Source organism: Chelonia mydas, chromosome 4 (assembly GCF_015237465.2).
Source record: "Chelonia mydas isolate rCheMyd1 chromosome 4, rCheMyd1.pri.v2, whole genome shotgun sequence".
NCBI classification, from domain to species: Eukaryota; Metazoa; Chordata; order Testudines; family Cheloniidae; genus Chelonia; species Chelonia mydas.
Window position 1 is genome coordinate 125,637,787 of NC_057852.1, and position 24,522 is coordinate 125,662,308.

At 40.4% G+C, this 24,522-nt stretch overlaps 1 protein-coding gene across 8 annotated transcripts in view; it reads right to left on the reverse strand.

Annotated features, from left to right (window-relative positions):
• Positions 1–4,364: 4,364 nt before the first annotated feature.
• Positions 4,365–24,522, reverse strand: part of MAEA (macrophage erythroblast attacher, E3 ubiquitin ligase) — a 112,787-nt gene continuing 92,629 nt past the window's right edge. For 6 of the 8 annotated variants that reach the window (XM_027826180.3, XM_027826178.3, XM_007063698.3 and 3 more), the window contains 4 exons: positions 15,740–15,848; positions 6,954–7,087; positions 5,997–6,192; positions 4,365–5,584 (listed from right to left, as the gene is read on the reverse strand). In XM_027826180.3, the coding sequence (XP_027681981.1) occupies positions 5,489–5,584; positions 5,997–6,192; positions 6,954–7,087; positions 15,740–15,848 (535 nt within the window). In that variant the 3' untranslated portion in view covers positions 4,365–5,488. Of the gene's footprint in view, positions 5,585–5,996; positions 6,530–6,953; positions 7,088–15,739; positions 15,849–24,522 lie in introns of those variants that run through there. The other 2 variants (XM_043544842.1, XM_043544844.1) reach the window with 1 other exon arrangement.

Consider the following 24,522-nt stretch of genomic DNA (forward strand, 5'->3'; position numbering starts at 1 on the left):
CAGGGGCTCCAGCCACTGCAAAGGCCTCAAAAGGGGAAGCAGAGTTGAGAGGACAAATTCCCCCAAATTTAAATTCAGCCTGGGACTGCTAGGAAGCAGACATTACTAAACTGAATTGTTAGTCTAAAACTTTGGAATTTCCCTCAGAAAAAGCTCTGCAGCGGGGAGGTCTGGGCGAGCCGCCAGCTGCTGTGGGGTAGAAAAAACCGAGGGAACTTCAGGAAGCGTGGCACGCTGCCAGGACCAACCAGCCTGGTTCCAGCTCCAAAGTGCAAGCAGGCTGAAGTACCCATTGTAATGGAGCTGTGAATCTTAGCATTCAGAGTCCTCTCCTGCATCCACCTGACTTGAAAAAAGAACAAAGGGCCATCAGAAGAAACCAAGTACCAGCACCACAAACCTCTGGGTTTTGGCTGAGAGAGGGGATTCTCCACCACTGAGCTTAGGAAGCAGGAAAAAAGAAGGGTCTCAAAGGCATTTGAGGGGAGATTTAGAATAGAGCAGGCCTGAACCAGGAATTTCCAGTTCACAGGAAATGTGAAAACAAAACCAATTTCTTTTAAAATGTCCTGTGAATTGGAAATTCCAGAAAGTGTTTGTTTTGGAAACTCTGACTCATTACATGGAGCCAGGCTCCTACATTTAGTGCCCTGGCTGGAGCCGGGGCTGCCAGCCTGCGGGCTCAGCAGGAGGGCAGTTCGCATGAGTAGGCTGCCCTGTTCCAGGATTCCCAGCAACCCCAGGAAACTAGGCAAGTTTCTGTTGGAACCCTGCTTGTGATTTGATGAGTTAGCTGAACCTGAGGTGTTTCTGTGAACATTTTTGGCATTTTCTGGAGTTTATGTTCATTGACACTCCAATCAAGGTGGATAAAAATGGATATTTAAAAAAAATTGGACTTTTAAAGATTAAATACATTTTAAAAGCTTTAGTATTAAATTTAAAATTGACAACCTGTTAAAGCCTAAAGTTACTGTAATCTACTAAATATCATTTAAATAAAAAAAAATGCTACCTCAAGAAGCTATCCTCAAATTATAATGAGTTAAAGGGTGCTGCTTTTTAAATTATATACAGAATCAGGGTGTAAACATCTTTATCTTTTGAGATCAACTCAAGCTTTATCGATGGGACACAAAGCTTGTGTCCCCTCTTCCAGTGTATGAATAAGAACCAGGTGGGAAAGGATGGGATCTATATCTAAAAACTTGAAGGATGGGAGGCCTGATTCTCAAACATTTAAGTGCCTAAACATGCAGATAGATGCCCAGTGGGATTTTCAAAAGTACCCAAGCAGGTTAGGTGCCTAACTCCCATTTCAATGTACACGCGTTGGGGTTTTTTGCATTTATTTATTTGGTGAGGGAGGAGTCTGAAATTGCTTTTGATTCATTAAAAAAAACCAACCCTTTCCTTCACCACTCTCACCTATCGTAGTGTGCAGCAATAATCCGTCAAAGACAACAGAACACAGTTCCATTTGGATCTCAGCAATGCTGCTCTTTCAGAGAGGCTTGTTAGTGAGTAATGTGCTAACTCTCCAAAAGGCAGAACGCACTGAACTCACAGTGTTTCAATTTCTGCTTCAGTGGGTTGCCACCTGGCTGGTCTTTGACAAGCCTGGCTGGTTTTAATACTACCTTGCTGGTTGCCTGTCAGAAGTAAGGTGCTCGTTATTTTGCTGAGTGGACAGCCAGCCAACCGTGCCTGGCACACTCTTAACTACCAGCTACGCTTGTGACAGCTGGGAGTGGGCTGAGGCCACCGAGTACCCATGTCCTGTTCTGTGGGGGCAGCTTGCCTGGGGCAGACACCAGCCAATGGGAGAATTGGCACCCTAGTCCTACCCCCAAATCTTGATTAGCTTTTCAAGAGCTCAATCCCTCCCCATGATTTCCCCTAGCCCCACCCACAGAGCAGCTGGTTTTTCTGTGCCTCAGAGTTGGCAACCCTAGGTTCACACTAACATTAGGGCTACCACATGATTAACAAAAATTAATTGTGATTAAGCATGCAATAAAAACATTCATTGCGATTAATCGTGCTGTTAATCGCACTGTTAAACAAAATAATATTTAAATAAGTGGCATTTTTGGATGTTTTCTACATTTTCAAATATATTGATTTCAATTACAAAAAATACGAAGTGTAGAGTGCTCACTTTATATTTATTTTTGATGACATTTGCACTGTAAAAAACAGAATAGTATTTTTCAGTTCACCTAATACAAGTACTGTAGTGCAATCTCTATCATGAAAGTTGAACTTACAAATGTAGAATTACGTACAAAAAACCCCTTGCATTCAAAAATAAAACAATGTAAAATTGGACAAACAAGTTTGTTTACATTTGCAGAACATAATGCTGCCTGCTTCTTATTTACAATGTCACCTGAAAATGAGAACAAGTGTTTGCTTGGCACCGTTGCAGCCGGCATCGCAAAATATTTACATGTCAGATGTGCTAAAGATTTGTATGTCCCTTCATGCTTCAACCACCATTCCAGAGGACATGCGTCCATGCTGGTGACGGGTTCTGATCAATAATGATCCAAAGCAGTGCAGACCCAGGCCTATTCATTTTCATCATGTGAGTCAGATGCCACCAGCAGAAGGTTGATTTTCTTTTTTGGTGGTTTGGGTTCTGTAGTTTCTGCATCAGAGTGCTGCTCTTTTAAGACTTCTGAAAGCATGCTCCACACCTCGTCCCTCTCAGATTTTGGAAGGCACTTCAGATTCTTAAATCTTGGGTCAAGTGCTGTAGCTATCTTTAGAAATCTCACATTGGTATCTTCTTTGCATTTTGTCAAATTTGCAGTGAAAGAGTTCTTAAAATGAACATGTGCTGGGTCATCATCTGAGACTGCTATAACATGAAACATATGGCAGAATGCAGGTAAAACAGAGCAGGAGATATACAATTCTCCCTGCAAGGAAGTTCAGTCAGAAATTTAATTAACGCATTATTATTTTAACAAGCGTCATCAGCATGGAAGCATGTCCTCTGGAATGGTGGCCGAAGCATGAAGTGGCATATGACTCTTTAGCACATCTGGCATATAAATATCTTGCAACGCCAGCTACAACATTGTCATCTGAACACCTTTTCTCACTTTCCGGTGACACTAATTAAGGAGAGGGCAGCATTATCTCCTGTTAATGTAAAAAAACTTGGTTCTCTTAGCGACTGACTGAACAAGAAGTAGCACTGAGTGGACTTGTAGGCTCTAAAGTTTTACATGGTTTTGTTTTTGAGTGCAGTTATGTCACAAAAAAAAAATCTACATTTGTAAGTTGCCCTTTCATGATAAAGAGATTGCACTATAGTACTTGTATGAGGTGAATTGAAAAATACTATTTCATCATTTTTACAGTGCAAATATTTGTAATAAAAATATAAAGTGATCACTGTACACTTTGTATTCTGTGTTGTAACTGAAATAGATATATTTGAAAATGTAGAAAAACTTCCAAAAATATTTAATAAATTTCAATTAGTATTCCATTGTTTAACAATGCAATTAATAGGGATTAATTTTTTTTAATCGGGATTAATTTTTTTGAGTTAATCGTGTGAGTTAACTGCGATTAATTAACAGTCCTAACTAACATATATTGATACTTATATGTATCTACGAATTACCCATGCAGCACCTTCTTTGTCCATTTCCCTCTGCCTCCCACAGGAGTGCACCTCTCTGCTACTTCCAGAAACACTTCCTCAGCAGACACTGAGTGAAACTGAAGATATTTCCAACAAGAGGGCAAGAAAATAGGATTCGCTGCCAAATTTACACCTATTTACACCCATGTGATACAATAATTGCACTAGCTTATGTGCATCAATAGTGTGTGTGTTTAAACACTCCATTCTCAGCACCTCTCTCAAGGTTCCCGCTGTATCTACCCCCTTCCACAGACTGGCTGCCACATACAGGATTAGAATCCGTAATTGTGAAACATTGCGGATGCCACACAACTGCATTTTCTTGGAAGGAGGCGCTGTTCAGAACTGCTTAAGGAACTATTGTGTTGATATATCCTCCAAAAGTAGTTTAACAGTCCACCAGAATATCAGAAAACCCTATTTGAGGAAATGCTGGATGGTGTTTGGATAAGGCTGTGAATTGTAGCACTTTTTTAAAAATCATATACAGAGTGATAATTTTAAACTAATCATGGTGATCTGGTCAGGTTGCTCAGTTTTAAAAGCTTGAAGAAAACTGTTATGACCAAAGATTCTCCTTAATTTTTTTCCACAAGATGACTGCTAAAGAAGGGGAACTTCCATTTTCAGAGATGTCCTTATAAAAGGGGAAAGAAACTTGTTTGCATTATAAATACAAAGCATCTTTCTAATTTTGTATCATTAAGAAATGGAAAACAATTTTTATTAACAGGTTTTACATGTACAATCTTTTATTAGCTAATCAACATCAACATGCAAAAATAAGCGCTAAATACAAACCTCTACAATATGGTTTTGTTTAAACTACAATGGTTTATTCTCTTGAAAAGTCATAAGGGTGTGTTCTGTAGTAATTAAAACTGAACTATTAGTTTCAGTAATGAATACTATTTAGACCCTAAAATTATGTAATCATCCTGCAAGGCATCTTCCAAACTGTGCCCAACACTTAAGGATACCAGCTGATTTTCATGTGAGTACATTCTCAAAGCAAGAAATAAGGCAGTAGCACTAATGATTTGATATTGAACCCTATGCACATAACTAATAACTTTAGAAGGACTTTAACACTATGGTAAACTGGAAAAAGAACATCCAAACAAGCAGTGTATTTTGCCTGAAATGTTCTCAGTTCCTCTTGATATTTATGCAACCTCCTTAAAAAATTTGGTTTTGGGGAAAAAAAAAGATTTCATACTCCTTCAAACCAGTCTCTCATTGATCCTCCAGTGAAGCCAGTCTTGTGTCAATGACATCAGTATCTTCCCATGGAACTAATTACAACGACCCATTTCAGGATTATTACTTCACAAGAGGATCAGAAAAGAAGGCAAAGAGCAGCTTAAAGGAGAACACACTCGTATTAACTGAAATCTTCGATAATTAACAAAAGGGCCTTGGACAATTGTGAAAAACGGAGGGAAGGAAAATGGATTTAGTTTCAAATCTATTGTAACGTTTCCCCCAGTGCAAATGTCCATCTTTAAAGAAAATTCTCCTTTGAAAGATGAAAGTATTTTTGAGATGAGTCCAATTTTTGACCTTATGTTACAAAACGCTAACAATCAAAATTTGTTTTATTTTCAAGTACAAACTTAAGTCATGTTTCCTCTCTTTTTAAGAGTGTGTACTGTTGCTCATTGATCTTTGGTCGCAAGAAACAATAATGCCACCGACAGGTCTGATCCCCAAGGTGGCAGATTTTGCTTCTTTGCCACACATAAGGCCGCCCTTCTCCAGGGCATGCCAATAAATCCTGTGTCAAAATTCCAGCGGCATTTCATCATGTATTTTATGGACCTACATGATATAGACTTTCTCAGCTTGTGAGAAGTTGAAGACTTCTTTGGTTCTTGGGCAAATTACTTTGTCATCTTGACGAATAGAAAGCAGGGACTGAAAAAAAAGCCATGAAAAGTGATCAGATTTTGAACAGTAAACATAACTGGTCAATACATTAACTTTCAACAGTTAGTGAACAAAATGTATGCTGTTTGTAGTAGCTACTTTATAATGTAAAGATGTTTCACAAAAACCTTGCTCAGTAACTTTTCGTGATTAAGAGTTAAAGATTCATCCCAACCCCATTTGGTTTCACATTTAAATTCATATTTAATAATTTCCTGATCAAATAATAAAAATAAAGTCTCTTAAAACAATGTTGTGAGACTCAATAGTTCACCCCATCCTTTAAACATACAAGATGCCTCAGATTTGCCTTCCGACAAATTCAAGAGCTCTCATATGCTACAGGATGTACACCCACCAGCCGCTCAGACTTCCAGGAGTCCCTACACGAAACACTTACATTGTATCCATAGACATATCCATTTGGCAACATCATGGGAGGATTATTTTCATTCATTACATCCCCTGAAATCTTGCAGACTAGTCGGGAGTTGGCACAATGTGCCATAGGCAGAGGCTGAGCCAGCTTGTTCAGAGATTTGCTACACACAGGGCAGTCTGGGTTTTTTGAACTGCCATCCTCTTTATAACACTGTCTGTATAACAGCAAGTCAAAGAACAATAGTCATCGAATGAGTCAAGAGTTAATTTGTTAGGACACTGAGTGAAAATGGCTGATAAGTTATCTGCTGTACACACGAGGTACGTATTCTTATGCAATTTACAGAACTTCAGTGACCCATGAGTTTCTTTGTTTCAACTTCACAAGCACATAAAGGGTAACTGATTTTGTACACTTCAGAACAAAAACAAAATAAAAAAAACAAGAATAAGCAGCAAAGGGGTGAAGCTTCTGATGTGGGAGAGGGATCTGCAAGAATCTTGTCTATTGCAAGCATGAAGGCCCCGGTCAGAATTCCTATTTTAAATGTTCTGAGGGAGGGACTGGTTAAGAAATTCAAAGATTTAGCACACTTCCTTGTATATTCACATACTCTTTACCCTAGTGCATTGTATTTTATGATAATAAAAGGAATTCTTTTTAAATTCTGATTCTAATCAACAACTACTGCAAATGTATTATTTCTAGGTCAAACCAGACCGCCGGCCAAGTATAACGTGTATACACTGTATGTAGCATCTGTTGTATTTTGGGGGTTTTTTTTGCATTTTGTTTTTAATTGCCTCCATTTGTTTTTACTAAAGTTTTTGTTTTAGCAGAGATATGCCCATTTATACTCATATTTTACAAATGAAAAGTGAAAGTATTCAAATTTCACATATATTCTTCAAAAAGTTTGTCTACAAGGCAATTTTTTTAATGCTTTTCACATTGGTATTCTGCATTAAAGGATACGGTGTTTTTATAGCTGAAAGGCCTGCCTGGAGTGTTATAGTAAAAACAGAATTGTTCCCCAGCTGATGTAGTCTGTAATTATCATATCTAAACTGCTGAATCAGCATTCTCCATCGTGCAGGGTCCAAGAGATCCTGTTTGAAAAAACACAGCTGTAAGTACTTTCAATATAGTTCTTGCAGAAAACTGTTTTAAAGTAGCAAATTACATACCACTCCCCCATGACTGAAATTAACATAAAATAAAGAGATAGCACCTTATAGCACTGGTGTATTAGGAAAAAATAAAAAATATTTTTACAAAAAAAGTCTCAGCTTTAAAACACGCCTTCCACTTTATACATGTAAATGCAATTGTATAAATATAACACCTTGGCTCAAAGAAAATGCTATAGTTTATATGGGACACACAACAGAATCAATTTATAGAAAAGGTTTGAGAAAATGATTGTTCTCAAAGATGCTTTGTATATGTGTAACAGTACATACACTCGTCCTTGCCCCCATCAAAAACAATGATCTGTGGGTGGTTCTAGATATGTTTGACTCCTTTTCTATTAAAGGAGATTATACGAACTCTTTAATGCCTGCTACCATTGTTAGTATTTAATTTTCTGGAATGTTGGCCCATTTATTAAACAAAATTAATGCTCTGGAATGTCTATTTTAAAGCCAGAAAACAAATGTCTGTTGAAAAGGCATGAACTTTTCCATTTCAAATCAGGCTAACCCTGCTGATGCTTGTTTGCAAGACAGGACTACATGGATGGTAATAAACAGTCTAATGCAGGCCATACAGCTCAATCTTTTTTTAAGCATTAAAATTCAACAGGAAGGTTGTTTAGTTTCAGAGAAAAGCCTTTGTTAATTTGAAAGCTTAGCATAACTTTGGTTTAGAGAAAACGTATGGTATGAGTTTGTTTCTGTTTAAGAATTCCCCTCCTCCCCCTGCATCCTTACAAGTACATTGTAACCCTGTGGAGTGCATATATAAAAAAAAACCCTGTAATTACAAAGCAGTTCATTTTCATGAAAATAAGACAGGGACGTTACACTTCATAACGGGAGTTCTTTGAGATGCGTGGTCCCTATCTGTATTCCGCATGTGCTCCATGTGCCTGAGACCAGAGAATTCTAGCAAAGAGCGTTTGTTGGCGTGACCCTTGCTCTCCTCATGCTCCATTCTGAGGGTATATAAAAGGAGCAGTGTGGACCGATGCCTCTCCATTTCTTCCTTACCACAAATCAGAGACTATTTGAAGCAGAGGGGAAGGAGGGCAGGTAGTGGAATACAGATAAGGCCCACGCATACTGAAGAACTCCAGTTACAAAGGGTAAGTAACTTCACTTTCTTCTTTGAATGCTGGTCCTTGTGTATGTTCCACTGTGAGTGAATGACAAGCATTACCCAGTGGAGGAGGTGTGAGGCTACAGGTGGTACAGAATCCTAGAAATACAGGGCTGGAAGGAACCTCAAGAGGTCAAGTCCAGCCCCCTGTGCTGAGACATGACCGAGTAAACCTAGACCATCCCTTTCAGGTGTTTGTCCAACTTCTTCTTTAAAAAACTCCAATGAGGGGATTCCGCACTTGGAAGTCTGTTCCAGAGTTTAACTTCCTTTGTAGTTAGAGATTTATGCGCATCCCAGGTTCCTGGGTCATGCAAGTGCTCTGCGCAGTGTGACTGTCCATGTGAGCCCCCCACCCTATCACACAGGATTCTGAGACATCCTGTTGGATATGGGCAGATGGGAAAAGCACGCCCATGCACAATTTTGCTAGATCCTTCCATGGGGTCAAAGGGGCCCTTACCATGGTGGGGACTGTCACTACAGTGTTCACGCTCTGTATGCTCGGTAAAAATACTGTTAGAAGCCAATCCTACTTACAGCAGAGGTGCAATCTGACGAATGGTGTTATATAAGTACATCATGCCATGTAATCCAGGAGAGAGAGAGAAATCTGGTCTGATGTTTGAAAATTGTGCATGATCTCATCTATCAGTCTGCCCATGGCTTGGAATCGGTCGATGAGATAAGCCCTTGCTTTTACTGTGTCTAAGGTAGTTCCTATGAAATGCAGAGACTGGGCTGGAGTCAGGGTAGACTTGTCCATGTTCATTGAGATTCTCAGAGATGTTAGGAGATGGAGCAGTGATGACAGTGAAGCTACAGCTTCTGGACGTGTTCTGCCTGTAAGCAGCCAGTCATCTAGATACGGGAAGATGGTGGAGCTGCCCTGTATGAGTTGTGCTGCTACTACAGAAAACACTTTGTGAAGTGGATGCAGTTGCTAAACTGGAAGGGAATACCCTATATTGATAGTGGCTGAGACCCATCACAAATCTAAGGAATCTTCTGTCAGTAGGGTGAATACTGACATTCAGGGAAGGGTGGGAAAATAAGAACTCTGCTCCCTTAGCTGGGACAGAGTACTGCTTTTCTGCCCTCTTTGGGTAGGGACACAGGTAGCTGGCATTTGCCATATAGTTCTTACCAGTTCCAGTATGGCCTCATTGACTGGGAGTGCCATTCAGGCAGATTTCATGGCTATAGGATGTCCAGGAGCTTGTGTTGTGAGTCCTGGACCACCTCTAAAGGAATCTGGAGCTCTTGTGCCACACTCCAAAGTGGTGCTTGGAACTGTTTGTGGCTGTCCTGAGGAGATGGCAAGGCAGGAGCAATTGCCTCATTGAATGAGGAGGATAGAATATTTGTGGGAACCAGTGGTGCTGGCAGATCTAGTTAGTATTCCTCCTCCTCCACAGGCTCAGGAGGCTCTGGTTGGTCTCTTGGAGGGAAGGAGTGGTAAGGATCCCAATTGGAGCACATGACCCTCAGTAAAGACAATATGAGGGATTCAAAGTAGACTGTAGTTGTCCCCAAGGCATTGGGTACCATCAGTTCTGAGAAGGGAGTCCCCACTTGGAGGGATGGGGATGGGAGTAGGAGACTATCTCGATCTGGGCTGACCTCCCTGGGAGGAGGGAAAGATGGTTCCACCGGTATGTCTGACTCTCCTGATGTTGGGAAGCTCAGGTCCAGTACCAGTGTTGGGAAGCTGCAGCTTGTGGATGGAAGATAGGCTTTTCCCTGTTAGAATCTCCCTGGTGAGGGTCTGCCCCAACAATAGGGGAGACTGGAAGAATGAAGATATCCTCAGGTGTGTTGTAGGATACTGGAGCCTAGGAGGCTGCATCTCATTGTCTGTTGCTGCTGGAGTCAGTGTAAAGGGACTCTTAATAATCAGTAGTTCCTTATGGGGCTCTGATGGTATTGCTGGTGAAGGAGCTTCTGACCACGTGGTCATCATCGGACAATTCAGTCCTTCAGTGCCCAGTGCTGGTGCCATGGTCGGTGTTTGATGACGATGCAGCAAATGGTATTGAAGGAGCTTTCATTCTATATGCCTTTGGATCACAGCCACACGGCTTAGGAGGACTTAACTCCTTGTGTCCCGTGTGCGAGGACTTGCCCGACCTGGATGAGGTTGGGAAGTGATCCCTTCTCTTAGTAAATCTAGGAGGGGGATCTGTTTTTATGATTAGGAGAGTGCCCCATACTCACATGACAAGTGACCCAGACAAAGGGTCCTTCACTCTAGTCATTCCCACTCCTCAGTCAGACACCAAGCCAAGAGGCGCACTTCTCTGTCACAGACTGACGTACAGGGAGGTCTATCCAGCCTGGAGCCTCATGGCATGTTCCATTAGGTGCTTCTGAAGCCAGAGTTCTCCTGCCTGCCATGTTTGACTGGGAAAGAAGTGTCAGATACTGCACTTAGCAGAGATATAAGTTTCTCTGAGGCAGTACTGGTGATCACCGCTGACTGAAAATATGCAGGGGCAGGAGACACAAAGATTATGCCCAGGCTTTAAGAAAAGTCCCATGCCGGATTTCCCAAAGCAGGAATTCTAACTAATTACTAACCAAACTTACAAAAAACTATACAAACTTTGAAATATTTGCATAAAAAAATTATCAAAGTGTCAGTTCTGAACACTGGAGTTTCCAAGCCAGGCCATACAGCGGTAAGAAGGAACTAGAGAGGTACTGGTCCACAGCGCCCCTTGTACCCTTGGCACAGAGCACAAGGAAAGCAAGAGTACAGGTGCAAACCAAGGGACACTACTTGCTAGAATTCTCCATTCTCAGGTGCATGAAGTGCATATGTAACCATAGTAGAATACACAGAATGACCAGCATTTGCAGAACTGTACATTATTCACAAAAATAAAGTTTATTTTGTACTCGAAGATTCTGCCTAGAAATGTTCTGCAGCAAAATGAAAACATATTGCTTATTAGTTTCTCTCAACGAGTTTATGTATGTCACACAAAGCTAAGGAATTCATCTTTTTTTAAACATGCCTTCCCTCTCTTTGTATGTATAACCTACAGTTGCTGCCACATGAAGTCTCTTCTACAGTAGTCACATTTTAGAAATAAACTTAGCACATAGTGTATACAGGTGTGATATTCTATACATCATTTAGAAATGAAGAAATTTGGTATCAATGGAAATGGAATGAAGAAATAAACCACTATAAGGTAAGGATGACATCACCAACTAGAAGACACTGCCACTAGATAGTTTATTGCTTAAGAAATAGATTGTGACTACCTCACCATTTTAATAGTTATACAAAAAACTTCTCATTAAAAATTTTTAGCTCCATTACTGGGAGAAAAGGCAAAAAATGATCTGTCCCCAACTTTAGAAAATGGTCTCTGAACATGTTTTGCTATATGCAACTTTAAGGATATGTGATCATAATAATTGCTGGGCAATAATGCTTATATCTCAAAAACTGCTTCCTTTGTATTACAGCCAGCTGTATATTATATGTACAGTTCTAGAGTTTTTCTGCCAAGAACAGAGACTCAGGAGGATACTGGAAGCAGATGAAATACACAGTACTCTGCCAAATAATTTAGCAGACTTTTGATAATCTAGTTTGGGCATCAACTTGTAGATCTCCCTTGAAATTGGGAAAGCTATGGAAGGCTACAGTTTGCTGCCAAAGTAAGGACAAGGAAGGATTGCAGGTAGAGGCTTGCCCTTTACTTACGTTGTACCCAGATATCCTTTTGTAGTGCTTGAATACAGAATTCCACAGCTAAACTAGAAGATGCTCTTGGGAGCTCTTTAGCCTAGTGATAAAATTCTGCCATCTTATTGCAGGAATGGTTGGGCTGAGTTCTCTACTTCTGATAACTTTATCCCCTCTGGAAATTCCTAAAATCATCTCTCCAAGAGATTACTTGTTTCTGGGGCTCACAAATATACCTCTGAAGAGTTTAAAAAAAAATTGCTTTTCGAAGGTTCATGAGATTGTGTTGGGCATTTAGTATTTTAAAAAAATCCTAATTTCTGTACCAAATTGATGACTGTGCTACAAAGCAACAGAGGGGGATTTTCAAAGTTAGTGGGAGCCTAACTTCTCTTTGTGCCTATGAAAATCTCCCCTGCATATATTTAGGCAGTAAGGTCAAACATTTCCAGCAAACTGCATGCCCAGTGATTTTGTCCTCTTCCTGGGTTATTGCTATGAGAAATCATTTTTGTTTAAATAGCTTTCCCCAGCTCCTTCTTCTCTGAGAGTACATGAACCCTGGCACATGGCTTATTACTGTTTAAAAAGGGAGAAATAATTCTCTGTACCCCTTGTTAACAGTTAACAAATCCCTGGAGAAGACTTGAGGCTTCTGATACGTTGTTACTAGGAGGCTGTGAAGCTTTTCTGTGATTGGCAGCGTCACCTCTAAACAATGTCTGAAACCATTTCCAAAGCAATCTGCTACCTATGGAAAACAAATAATATATAAAAATGGTCTCCTACCCCCTCTCCCAATTTGATGTCCCTTGCCCCACTTTATATTTAATGATTGATATACATTTTGATAGTGGATTCAGTAAGGGTGCACAGATTTTCTAGTGTCTTTAAATATCCTTTATAGTCTGCATCAATGTGACTATAATCTAGAAAAGTATTTTAAGATGTCAAAGAGGCTAAAGAAAAAAAAAACTCCTACTGAGTTCAAAGATGATCTGAATATTATTTCTTGGATACAAGTCAAATTCCAAAGATGTCTAATTAGGATTAATTCTAGGCACTTATAAAGTCAACAACAATGAAAAACCGTCAAAATAGGCCCCAGAGTTGGGAGCAGGCACTGACATCTATACCAAAAGCAAAAAACAACACCCCCCCCCCCCCACAAACATTCTTGTCAACATCCTTGTGATGTGGCAGCTGCCCCACACAGATTGATGGAGGGTTAAAGCAGCCCTCAGGGAGGCTGTGCAAAACCCAACCAATAAGAGGAGGGCTTGTGGACCCCTCTGCCTTTCCCCCCCCTCACTTGCCAAGGGGGGGGTGGCGGCCAGTATTCAGACTGAAGTTTACCCCTTGAGGTGAAGGGCTAGATCGAAGGCTGCAGTAGGCCACAGTGGCAAGCTGATGGACTACAGACAGCTGGTTCCCCCAGAAGGGAGGGGAAAGCGAAGTGGGGCACAGCCGCAGGGCCGTGCCCAGAAGAGGACACCGCAGTCTGGGGAGTGACGCAGGTCTTAGAGGTGGAACAGAAGTGATGGCAGTGAGACACCACTAGAGGAAGGTGCACTGGCAACCAAGAGTTAATTCCCAGTACAGCCAGCAGGAGGCGCCGAGGTGGTGAGTCCCGCGCCATCACAATCTTTATGTAGATTTTTATATAAAAATAATCCTTGAAGTACTATTTGTTCAGTACAACAATCTGGCTGAACAAACACTAGAGCATCTCTTACATAAATCAGGAATGTAAGCACTGGTTAGAGTCAGTGTGGACAAAAGCAGATTTAAATTTTTTTGGATTTTTATTTTTCGCTTTTTAAAAATAAATCTATTTAAAATTAAATTTGAAATAATGACAACCTATGTTAAGCCCTAAACATATTATAATTATTAATTATTTAAATTCAATACAAATAATATTAAGCACTATATGGTTGCTGTCAGGTTTCAAAGAAAGTCAAGCAACTGAACTGGTAGATTCACTGGCTAAGCACCTAGAACCACAGTTTGTTAAAGTGCTAAACCAACTTTTGACAGCAGTAGCCTCTTCTGCAGAGTATTTTCACGAGGTCAGTTTATTCAACCAGTTCAAGTAAGTCACTAATTCACTTGAAGTTGAGAAACTAGGAGTTGATTTTCAGTTTCCGTTCAAATGCAGCTCAACTCAAATTACAAGTAAAAAGTGAATTTAGTACATAAGAAATGTCATTCACCATTTTCTAATTAAAAATGTAAAACTTAAGCATGTATGTTAATCTATATAATTGCTTGAATATGTATTGATATTGCCTATCCTCATGGTTAGCAAAAAGCAGCACCAAATTTAGTGTAAAGGTTATATTTAGTTGCAAATCAAATGTGTTTTAATGATCACCAACCAATGAGTACCAACTTTTCTTTAGAAAAATGAAGTATAAAAGCCAAGCAAGATTAAAATCCATGATTGAAAACTAGGTTTCCGACTTGATTTAACTCACCAATTTTAATTATTATGTAAATCACTTTGAGTTAAAAACAATCCACTCTGGGATTAGAGTATTTCTATAATGCCCGCAAGATATTAGAAAGCAAGTTGAGATTTGGCTAATAAGTGCACGTCTGCTCTTCCTGGCTCTCAATTTATGAAAATGATCATTAACGAATTAGCACATAACCCCCCCCCCCCCTTTTTTTTTAAAATTAATTTCCAGAAAAAAGCCTGCATCATAACATTTGCAGTGTCCTTTGTTCTGAGATATTTATTTATATATATATATATATATATATATAAAAAAAAATAGGGTCATAGTATAATATCATAGTAGTTTCTTTTCTTGTACCATCACATTCAAATTCTGCATTTCTCCAAACTGAGATTTGCAGCAAAAACACAGGCTCCACGAAGGTCTAAACTCTCTGCTTGTTCAGCTAAGCAGAGCTTCATGAAGATGCACATGCATTCTCCTTCTGGTAAATAAAAATGTCATCTTAAAAAATAAGTGCTTTACACTTTCTACCCAGTAGTATGGTTCAAGAGAGACTTCTGGAAGATGATCCAATCTGTTTTCTCTCAGGCCTTTGAAATTAAAATAAGTTTTTTTTTTTAAAATACTGTTACCAACACAGTAAATTTTATTACTTATTTAAAGCATTTATTTACTAACTAAAATATTACTGAGTGTTTTGCTTTGTCTGTTCAGCTAAGATTTATACAAATGGCCAACAGCACAGCTATATTCACTTATGTAAAATGAATTGTTTTATCATTTTCTATTTTCTTGTCTCGAATGTTGAGAAATACTATTTAGCAGGTTTTCCTTTTTGGCATGCAAAGGAGATAATCAAAACTTCTTTATAAATAGGAATGTAATGTAAAAGGTAATTATGATTTGCAGGAAGTTTGTTGGTCATTGTTAACTCAAGTCTGGGTGTGGTTACTACCAGTAATTACTATATCTATACACCTAGTTTTAATACTAGACAAATATTGTGTGTTTAGACACTTCCTGTCATCATCTCTCCACTCACAAAGTAATGGATTTAAAAATGCAATTAATAAAATGAACCTAGTTGGATTGATTTTTATAAGCAAAAATTATTAAAATTAAGGACTATAGTGGATATTTAATGGATATTTTATGATGGATACTAAGCAGTGAAAATTAAACACAAGAATATTTCACATACAATTCATCAATATATTGTCCCAATGCTTACCTTGCAATTTTCAACCTGTTATAGATAGAAAAATTACCTTATAGGGGGAAATATGAGTGTCTGAAGGAAAGGCCAACATTCCCATCACTTGTCGGACCTCATCCAGCTGACTTCCTTCAGCCTGACTGAAATGCTTTCTTGCATGTCTGAAATATCGAATGTAGAACACTTGAATAAATATAAACTCATTTGAATGGATTTCTTATTGAAAGATAAATGCATTTACGTAATCTGTACAAAGGATCTCCACAAAAAACAAAGAGGGTTTAACTGTAGATTATGCACTCAGTACACAAAATCCAAAGATGACAATGTGTTTGAAATGCTTGAAAATACATCCCGCAGATTTGAATGCAAGAATGATTTTAATCTCAAAGAATTTATCCCATAACTTTCTAGGCTCCCCATGAATATTTCTCATCACAGCATGTATTCTATTACAGTAATACTTATGACACTCTATAAATATCAATTACACAAACTCAGGAATTCCTTATATTCCTCTTGATTCTATCAGAGAGTCTAGATGTGTAATACTTTGTACACACAGTATGCATGAGAGGAATGAGGGGAGAAAAGAAGTATGAACCAAGCATTTCAAGTTATAATATGTTTTCAAAAAACAAATTCATAATATCAGCATGTGGCTTGCTGGGACAAGACCATTACAAAAGCCATCCAGAAAACAAATCACCCATAACATGAGAGCATTTATTTAGTTTTGAACTACAGGGTCTTCAGAAAAAAAAATCACTTCCAATGAGGACTATTACAAATCACATGTTAATATACAATAGTGTAAAATTAGTAAACCTTCAATAGGAACAGTTGTTCCATGCAGACATATGTAAACATTTAAAATACAGAACTTCATACAGGAAATTAATTATACACACACACCCTGCTAAGTGTTTGAGTATTTAGAGGAGCAAGACAAAGTCTGAGCTACTGTATGCCTAAACAAAATTATGTTTGCAGTGTTGCTGTAGCCATGCTGGTCTCAGGATAAGACAGAGTGAAGCAGTATCTTTTATGAGACCAACCTCTCTTGGTGAAAAAGTTTTCGAGCTACACAGAACCTTCTTTCAGTTTGGGAAAGGTAATCACAGCATTATCAATTCGGACAAACATTAAGCGATGCCCTGTGTGACCAAATTTGTCTTTGGATTACACAATGACCGGATTGGGAAAAAGTTACTGATTGTATCAGTGCTTACATTCAAGAAGGCTGTTGAAGTAGCTATCATCATGGAAACCACATGGAAGAATCCTCTAATAATTTAGTGTGAACCGCAAAGACTACCACCTGAATAGGAAAGAATAACATAAGGAATTTCTGTGTGGTCACTGTGCACAAACTATGCATTCGTGAAGGATTGCCGGGCACACTAGGTCATTTGCAGGAAGTACAAGGAAGAAAGGACGCATTGCCATGACCTGTTGCACAGTTCAATGATCAGCTAGCAACTGTCCATTCAAGAAGACACCTATGATGACTGAACCTAAGAATGAACGAAAGTTGGAGATTCATAATATGGAAAAAGGCAAAAGCTCTAGTGATACTGACTAAGACCTAGCACTGCATGTGTTGTCAGAAGTTGGCATAAGGATCACACCCTCGATCGAGGGAGTTCCTACAAGTATGGAGCTTGATATGGAAGCTGCTGTTTCACTGACTTCTGCATCTACCTATCACCAGACTTTGTCACAAATTCCTTTGGAAGAAACCTCCACTTATACCATAGAAAAGTTAGTCCCAAAATGGATACTCCAAGTGAAAGTTCAACTAGATCAGTTGTTTTACCTTGGTATGTGGTTTGAAAAGTATCCACCATTATTTAGCAGAGCTTGGCCTGAGAAGCACAAGGTAAACTGGACCAAGATCAAGGTGATCACAAAAGCACCTCAAAACCTTCAAGAAACACTGGACAGATTTTCAAAAATTTTCAAAAAGAACTTGGACAGATGTGCAATGTGGCCGTGAAGATCATTATGTCAGACAGCCAGCCAAAATATTTGCAAATTACTGCAATATTGCTGAATCCATTGGACATGTAACTGATGCCATGGGCTTAAGGAAATCGCCAGAGAAAGAGAAGGGATTCTGCAAGTTCTCTGGTGGTAGTGCATGTCACAGTTATATTCATTCTTAGGACTGATTAACTAACTACTACAGTAAACTTCTGACTAATTCGGCGACAGTACTGGCACTTTTACATGAATTGTTACATGCCAAAAAAAAGGAAAAAGGATTAAAGAACGTGAATGTGCATTTAAGAAAGCACAGGAACTGACATCAGCCAATGTTCTTATGCACTTTGATGCCTCACTACCATTGCAATTAGCTTGTGATGCTTCACCATATGAAATGGGTGCAGTTTTTTCTAACATTTTTCCTAATGGCAAAGAGAAAGTAATTGCCTTCCCTTCACAAAGACTCACCGCACCTGAAGAACTATACACAAATGCAGCAAGAACTGTCCATCCATAATGCTCTCAGCGTTATCTTCAAAATTTGGAAGTTCCATACCTATCTGCATGGCAGACATTTTACCTTGCTGACAGATCACAGCTCATTAACTTCAACATGGAATTCTCTCATTAGCTGCTGCTTGTATGCAATGCTGGGCATTGCTATTTTTAGCTCATTCCTAGACTATTCAATTCCATAAAGGGATTCAACACAGCAATGCTGATGGGCTGTTGCACCTACTATGTCCAAGCTTCTGTCAACCCAAAGAAACCTCAGATAAAGTGTTTTATCTCAGTGTGATTTCTTTTATGAAAGAAATGGTACGACAGGGTACAGCGTCGATCATAAAAACCCCCAGTTTACACAATTCACAGCGTCATGTGAATTATCTGTGATTCATGGTTGCATTTACAGGGCCTGAGAGTGATCATTCCAAAATCACTTATGTATGGATGAAAGCCAAAGCCCGGAGTCATGTGGCCAGAGATTGACAGAGACATTGAGAGGAAGGCAAAGTGCTGTATTATGTGTCAACAAATTCAGCATAATCCTGGCTCAGCTTGTCTACACCTTTGGTTGTGGCCTGAGACTCCTTGATCACATATTCAGGTGGACTTTGCTGGACCATTCGAAGCTTGTATGTTCATAGCGGATACCCATTTACTGCAGCTACCAAGATCACCGCACATCTTTGTATCTTGTTTAGCCTATATGGTCTACTGTTACAGTTGGTGAGTGACAATGGACTTCAATTCTGTTAAGAAGAATTTCATTCAAATGGAATTCAGCACATTGTACTGCTCCAAACCATTCTGCTATACAAAGACTAGTGGAACACTTTGTCTAGACACTTAAGCATGCCTTAAAAACCGAGTCTATTTTGAATCATCAGCAGAGACTGGACAATGTCCTGCTTGTCTACAGGAACACACCACATGTTCTACACAGGAATCTGCAACTCTTTTTTGAAGCAATCTTTGTGTACCTGTTTGGACTTGCTACATCCTGATGTTACCTTTACATGTTGCCAGATACCAAGCTATGCAAACTGATTGATGATATGAGACTTGCCATTGTTCTTTTCAAGTTGGAGACTTAATGTGGACTCACAACTACGGTTGTGGAGTGAAATGGATACCTGCAGAATAGGTACAGGACAGGTAAAGGACATTTGTTGTCTGTGGTAAAACTATCCAATGGTACTTCAAAGGAAACGACATATGGGCTAGTTGCAGCCTTGACAAGTATCAGAGTCCGGGGTGTTCCAGCAGGATTTTCTGTTCCTGAAATTGAATCTTCTCCTGTTACAACTCCTAATGTCAATGACTTGTTGGAAGGAACTCTGGTACCAAAGCCAGTTGATTCCTTACCACCGACTGTTTCTTTTGTACAGAACAATACCATACCACCACCACCACATCATCAAGAGAGTGTGAAAATCAGTGATGTGCCTGAATTTATAACCTGTTTAGCTAGTGAAGTGCAAGCCCAGGGCAGATTAATCCCTTACAACTTGAAAGTTTGTGGTAGTCCACCCACAACTTTTAGTTAGGTTATACAGTGTTTTATGTTAGCCACATAAATGACAATGTATATATAGTTGGGAAGTATTTTTTAAAAATAGGGTGGAGGAATGTCATGCCATGCCCTTTTAAATGCTTAGGCACTCTGTACTCAGAGCAGAGCTTCACTTTTGTTTCTTGCCAGACAATAGTCACCACAGCAGATAGCGGTGTTTAAATCAGCTTCCCCCTGTGTCTGTCTCCTTCACTGCTGGGTCCAAATATAACAATTGCGTCACCCACCTTGTGTCTCAAATAAATTTTGTCTACAAAGACTAGAAAACGAACCAAAATAACTTAGTCAAAACAAAACTAAAAGTGATTTTAAAAAAAACTTTGAATGGATTAACATTTAAAAACTCCTTGAGAAACATGAAGTTACTAGGGCTTGCAGATACTTTAGGACTGCTCTCAGGAGCCTCTATACAGCACACTTAAAGTAGTCATCTTACGAATGCCCAGTTTTTTCAAGAGCTGACATTTTAAAAACAATCAATTAAGAAACAAAGCAGTATATTTGTGTGTGAGTTTACAATAGTATCTGCTAACCTTTAACAGAGCTAGTTCAACACTTCCACTATAAATCCCCTATTTTCAGTAGGATGCTGATTGGTCTAGTGGACTGATGACCATGTGACAGAGTCAGGAGATCTGTGGTTAAGGGGCGACCTGATTACAGTCCATAAGTACCTATGTGAGGAATAAATATTTAATAATGGGCTCTTGAATCTCGGAGAGAAAGGCATAACATGATCCAATGGCTACAAGCTGAATCTAAACAAATTCAGACTGGAAATAAGGTGTAAATTTTTAACAGTGAGGGTAATTAATTATTGGAACAATTTACCATGTGTCTCAGTGGATTCTCCATTGCAGACAATTTTTAAATAGAGACTGGATGTTTTTTCAAAAGATATGCTCTAGGAATTATTTTGGGTAAGTTTTATGGTCTGTGTTCTATAGGAGGTGAAACTAGATGATCACAATGGCTCTTTCTGGCCTTGGAATCTATTCCCGTCATCTCACTTTGACTATGGGCAAGCCACTTCTGTGCCTTGGTTTCCCCATTTGTAACATGGAGAGGATAATTAAACATCTTTGTAAACTGTTTTGAGGCCTTTTGCTCAGAAATGTTATGTTATGTTAGTGCAAGGTATTATGTTTGCTCTAGGCTGTAATAATTCTGTCCATTTTATACTTCTGGGGAAATTCTGCACCACTGCGGCACAGCAGAAAAATCGGAAAGCAAAGAGAAGCTGCACCAGTGCTCGCTCACCCCTCCCTGGCAGCTGGGGGACAGGTAAATCACTGGAGGCATGCGGGTCTGGGATATTAGTCCCAGATGGGTGGGTAGAGAAGGAGGACGGAGATTGAATTCCCCCTCCCCTGCACAGAGCAGCCGGGGCCAGGTCAGATCAACCCCCAGAAACTTCCCCTGGCTACAGGAAGCTCTGCACCATGGGATGGGACTTGGTGGTGGGGGTGGGGTCTGGGTGTGTAGGGGAGTGAGACTCGGGGTTAGGGTTCTGTGTGTGTGTGTGTGGGGGGGTGAGGCTCAGCAGGAAGAGGGGTAGGGGAGGTTCGGATGCATGGGGGTTGGATGGACAGGGGAAGCAGCTCCCTATGCACTGACCCCTTCCCCCACCCATGCACCTGGAACCCCCCTCCACTGAGCCCCCCTCACATCAGGAGCTCCCCCCACCCACCGAGTCCCCCAATCCCCCACCTTGCCAAGTCTCACTCCCTGCCAGACCCGGACCTCCATCCCACTGAGCCCCAATCAGCTGTACCCTGACCCCCCACCCCACCAAGCCCCACTCCTCCAGCCCCTACCCCCTGAGCTCTAATCACCTTCACCTGGACTCCCCTGCAGAGTCCCATTCCTCCTGCACCGAGCCCCTGTGCCTTCCAATTCCCCCCTGCACCCAGACCTGCCACCGAGCTGCCTGCAACCAGAACCCTGGTACTCGAGGGAATTCTGTGCCAAAAGATTTTAAAAATTTAAATTCTGCAAAGTTATGAATATTTTAATTGTCAAAATAACACAATATAATCACACCATTTTCAGTTATTTTGGTAATTTATTTCAAAATACTTGTCAGCAAATAATTGAAAATGGTGTGATTATATTGTGTTATTTTGACTAATAAAATATACAGAATTTTGCAGAAGTGTAAAATATTGTATACAGAATTTTTAATTTTTGGTGCAGAATTCCCTCAGGAGTACATTTTTAAAAATGCAAAAAGGAAAAAGCTAACCAGTTTCAAAATACTATTATAAATTCACAGCATTCTGCCGCTGCCCATCTTTTGGCTGAATTCAAACTGAAATTTGGAAAGTTATGTTCAAAAAGAATTTTATAAGACTCTACATTACCCTAGTTTTGGCCAGGTCATCAATACCATGAGAACACTCGTTAGCGATATTTCAGTATACCCACTTCCTCTTCTGGCCCAAACCACATCATCATAGAAATCATATAGGACAGACTGTTTCTACACAGCTCCCTATTTTGGATAAGTAATTTCAAGAAGGCAAAAATTGTTCTGAGTCCTGACTGTATTATGGTAGCAGCAGTCTTACTTTGATAACTTGGAAAAGGGGACCAGCCTCAATGTATTAAAAGAAAACTAGGAGGCAAAGACCCTCATCTGTATTCCACAGTGGGTACACGTGCACTCCATGTGGCTGAGCACAGAAGATTCTTGCCACTATTGTTCACTGGTCCACCCCTCTGCTCTCTTTCTCCTCATGCTCTGATCAGAGAATATAACAGATGGTGCGGACTGATAGTTGGCTATATAGAATTGGAGGCTGGTAGACATGAATGCTTTCCTCCCTAGGAGGTCCAAGCATTTGGCTTCCTGGTCTATAGGGACAGATGGTTTTCTACTTCTCTCTGTATCAGCCTGAATCACCAGAGAGTTTTGGTCAGGATGAGTCAAGAGAAATTCTGGTCCCATGGCAGAAAGAAAGTATCTCTCCTCTGCCCTATTAAAAGTGGGTGCACATATTGCTGGGGTGTCCCATGGCTCTTTGGCCAGGTCTAGGATAGCCTTGTTGATTGGGAGTGCGAACCTAGTACATTCTATACTTTGCAAAATGTCCATGAATTTGTGGGATGACTGACTTCTTCAAAGGAGATCTGGAGGACATCATCAACCCTTGCTTATGATTGTCTGGTGAAGACAGTGATGCTGGAGTAGGGAGGAAAAGGATGCTGTCAGGAGAGGAAGACTATGTACCTGACTGTAACACTGAGTCCGGTTCTTCTTCCTCCTCCATGGGTTCTGGGGATAGTTCAGGCTGGTTACTCAGAGGAGAGGTATGTGATGTTCTTTGTGGGACCAGACGGATTCAGAATAATGAATCTACAGGTTCCGCAGTCCCTAGTAGGGCCAGGGAGAGGGATCTATCATGGGTGGGAGTGGACCCAAAGGCATTAGGTACCACAAGTCCCGGGGGGGGGCGGGGAGGGGAGGGGGAAGGGGAGCAATCCCATCTTATGTGGTCATGACGGGCCCTCAGAGATTTTGGAGCCTCCATTCAGGCTCACGTCCCTTGGAGGTGGTGTTGAGAGTTTCTCTCATATGCCAGATTCACCCAATGAAGAAATTGTGGGCTCCATCTCCAAGGCCATTGCTGTCAGAACTGTTTGAGGAATGATACCAGCTGGTAGAGGAAATAGAAGACCAGTCTTTTCCATAATATTTGTGGCTAGATGGTGTCAGAATCTCCCTTGGAAGGATCAGTTCAGATAAGAGGGGAGGATTCCAGATCTGGCAGAATGGTGACGTCCTGCGAAGTGATGCATTTGTCAACATGATAAATTGTGTCTCTGTGAACCTTTAGAATTGGCACCGATGATGTATGGGGTAAACATTTGTCCACCAATACCAAAGACTCTACTGACTGATGCTCATACCTCTCTTTACTCTGTACCAACGGTCCTGAGTCCTGCTCCTACTGGTGCTGCTGAAGAGAGAAGTTTAATCACCGAAGTCTGTCATTTGGAACACCTCACCCCGCTACACAGATGAGTCTGCACAGCTCAGATATGACTAAGACCTGATAGCCTGCTCCATAAGTTGCTTCCTGAATTCCCACACTTGATGGGTTTGGGAAGGAGTGGTGGATTCTACACTTAGTGGAGATATGAGCTTCTCTAATACAGCAGAGGCACCTCAGGTGGTCATCACTGACTGGGAAAGATCAGAGGCAGGAGACATGAATCCCGGGCCTAATCAGTGTATCATGCCAGGAAGGAAGAGGGGGTGTACTCCCCCAAAATCTAACTAAGAAGAGTTTACAATATTTACAGTTCAATATTTACAGGAATGACGCTGAAGGGTTAGACCATGGACACTGGAGTGTTCTGTCTCAGACCATGTGGTGGTAAGAAGGAAATGAAGAGGTGGAATCAGTCCATACCATGTCTTATACCCTTGGATCAGAGCACAAGGTCTTCTGGTCTCAGGCACATGGAGTGCATATACGCCCAGTGGCACGCACATGGGGACCAACACTCAAAGAAGAGCTGAGAATTATTGTTATTAGTTATGGAGCCAAAGGGCAAATGTCACCTCAGTTCAGCAGCAGTCTATAAAACTAGCCATTATGACTTTTTCTTCTTGACAGTTCACTTTTAGTGGGAGCGTTCCAATCAAATATCACTCACTATTACACGTGCCAGGCAAACTGATAGGGATATCAAGTACGGTCCCAAGTTCACTGCACATGCAAAACCAAGCCAGAATTAATGCTGAGCATGCAGGGTCTTTT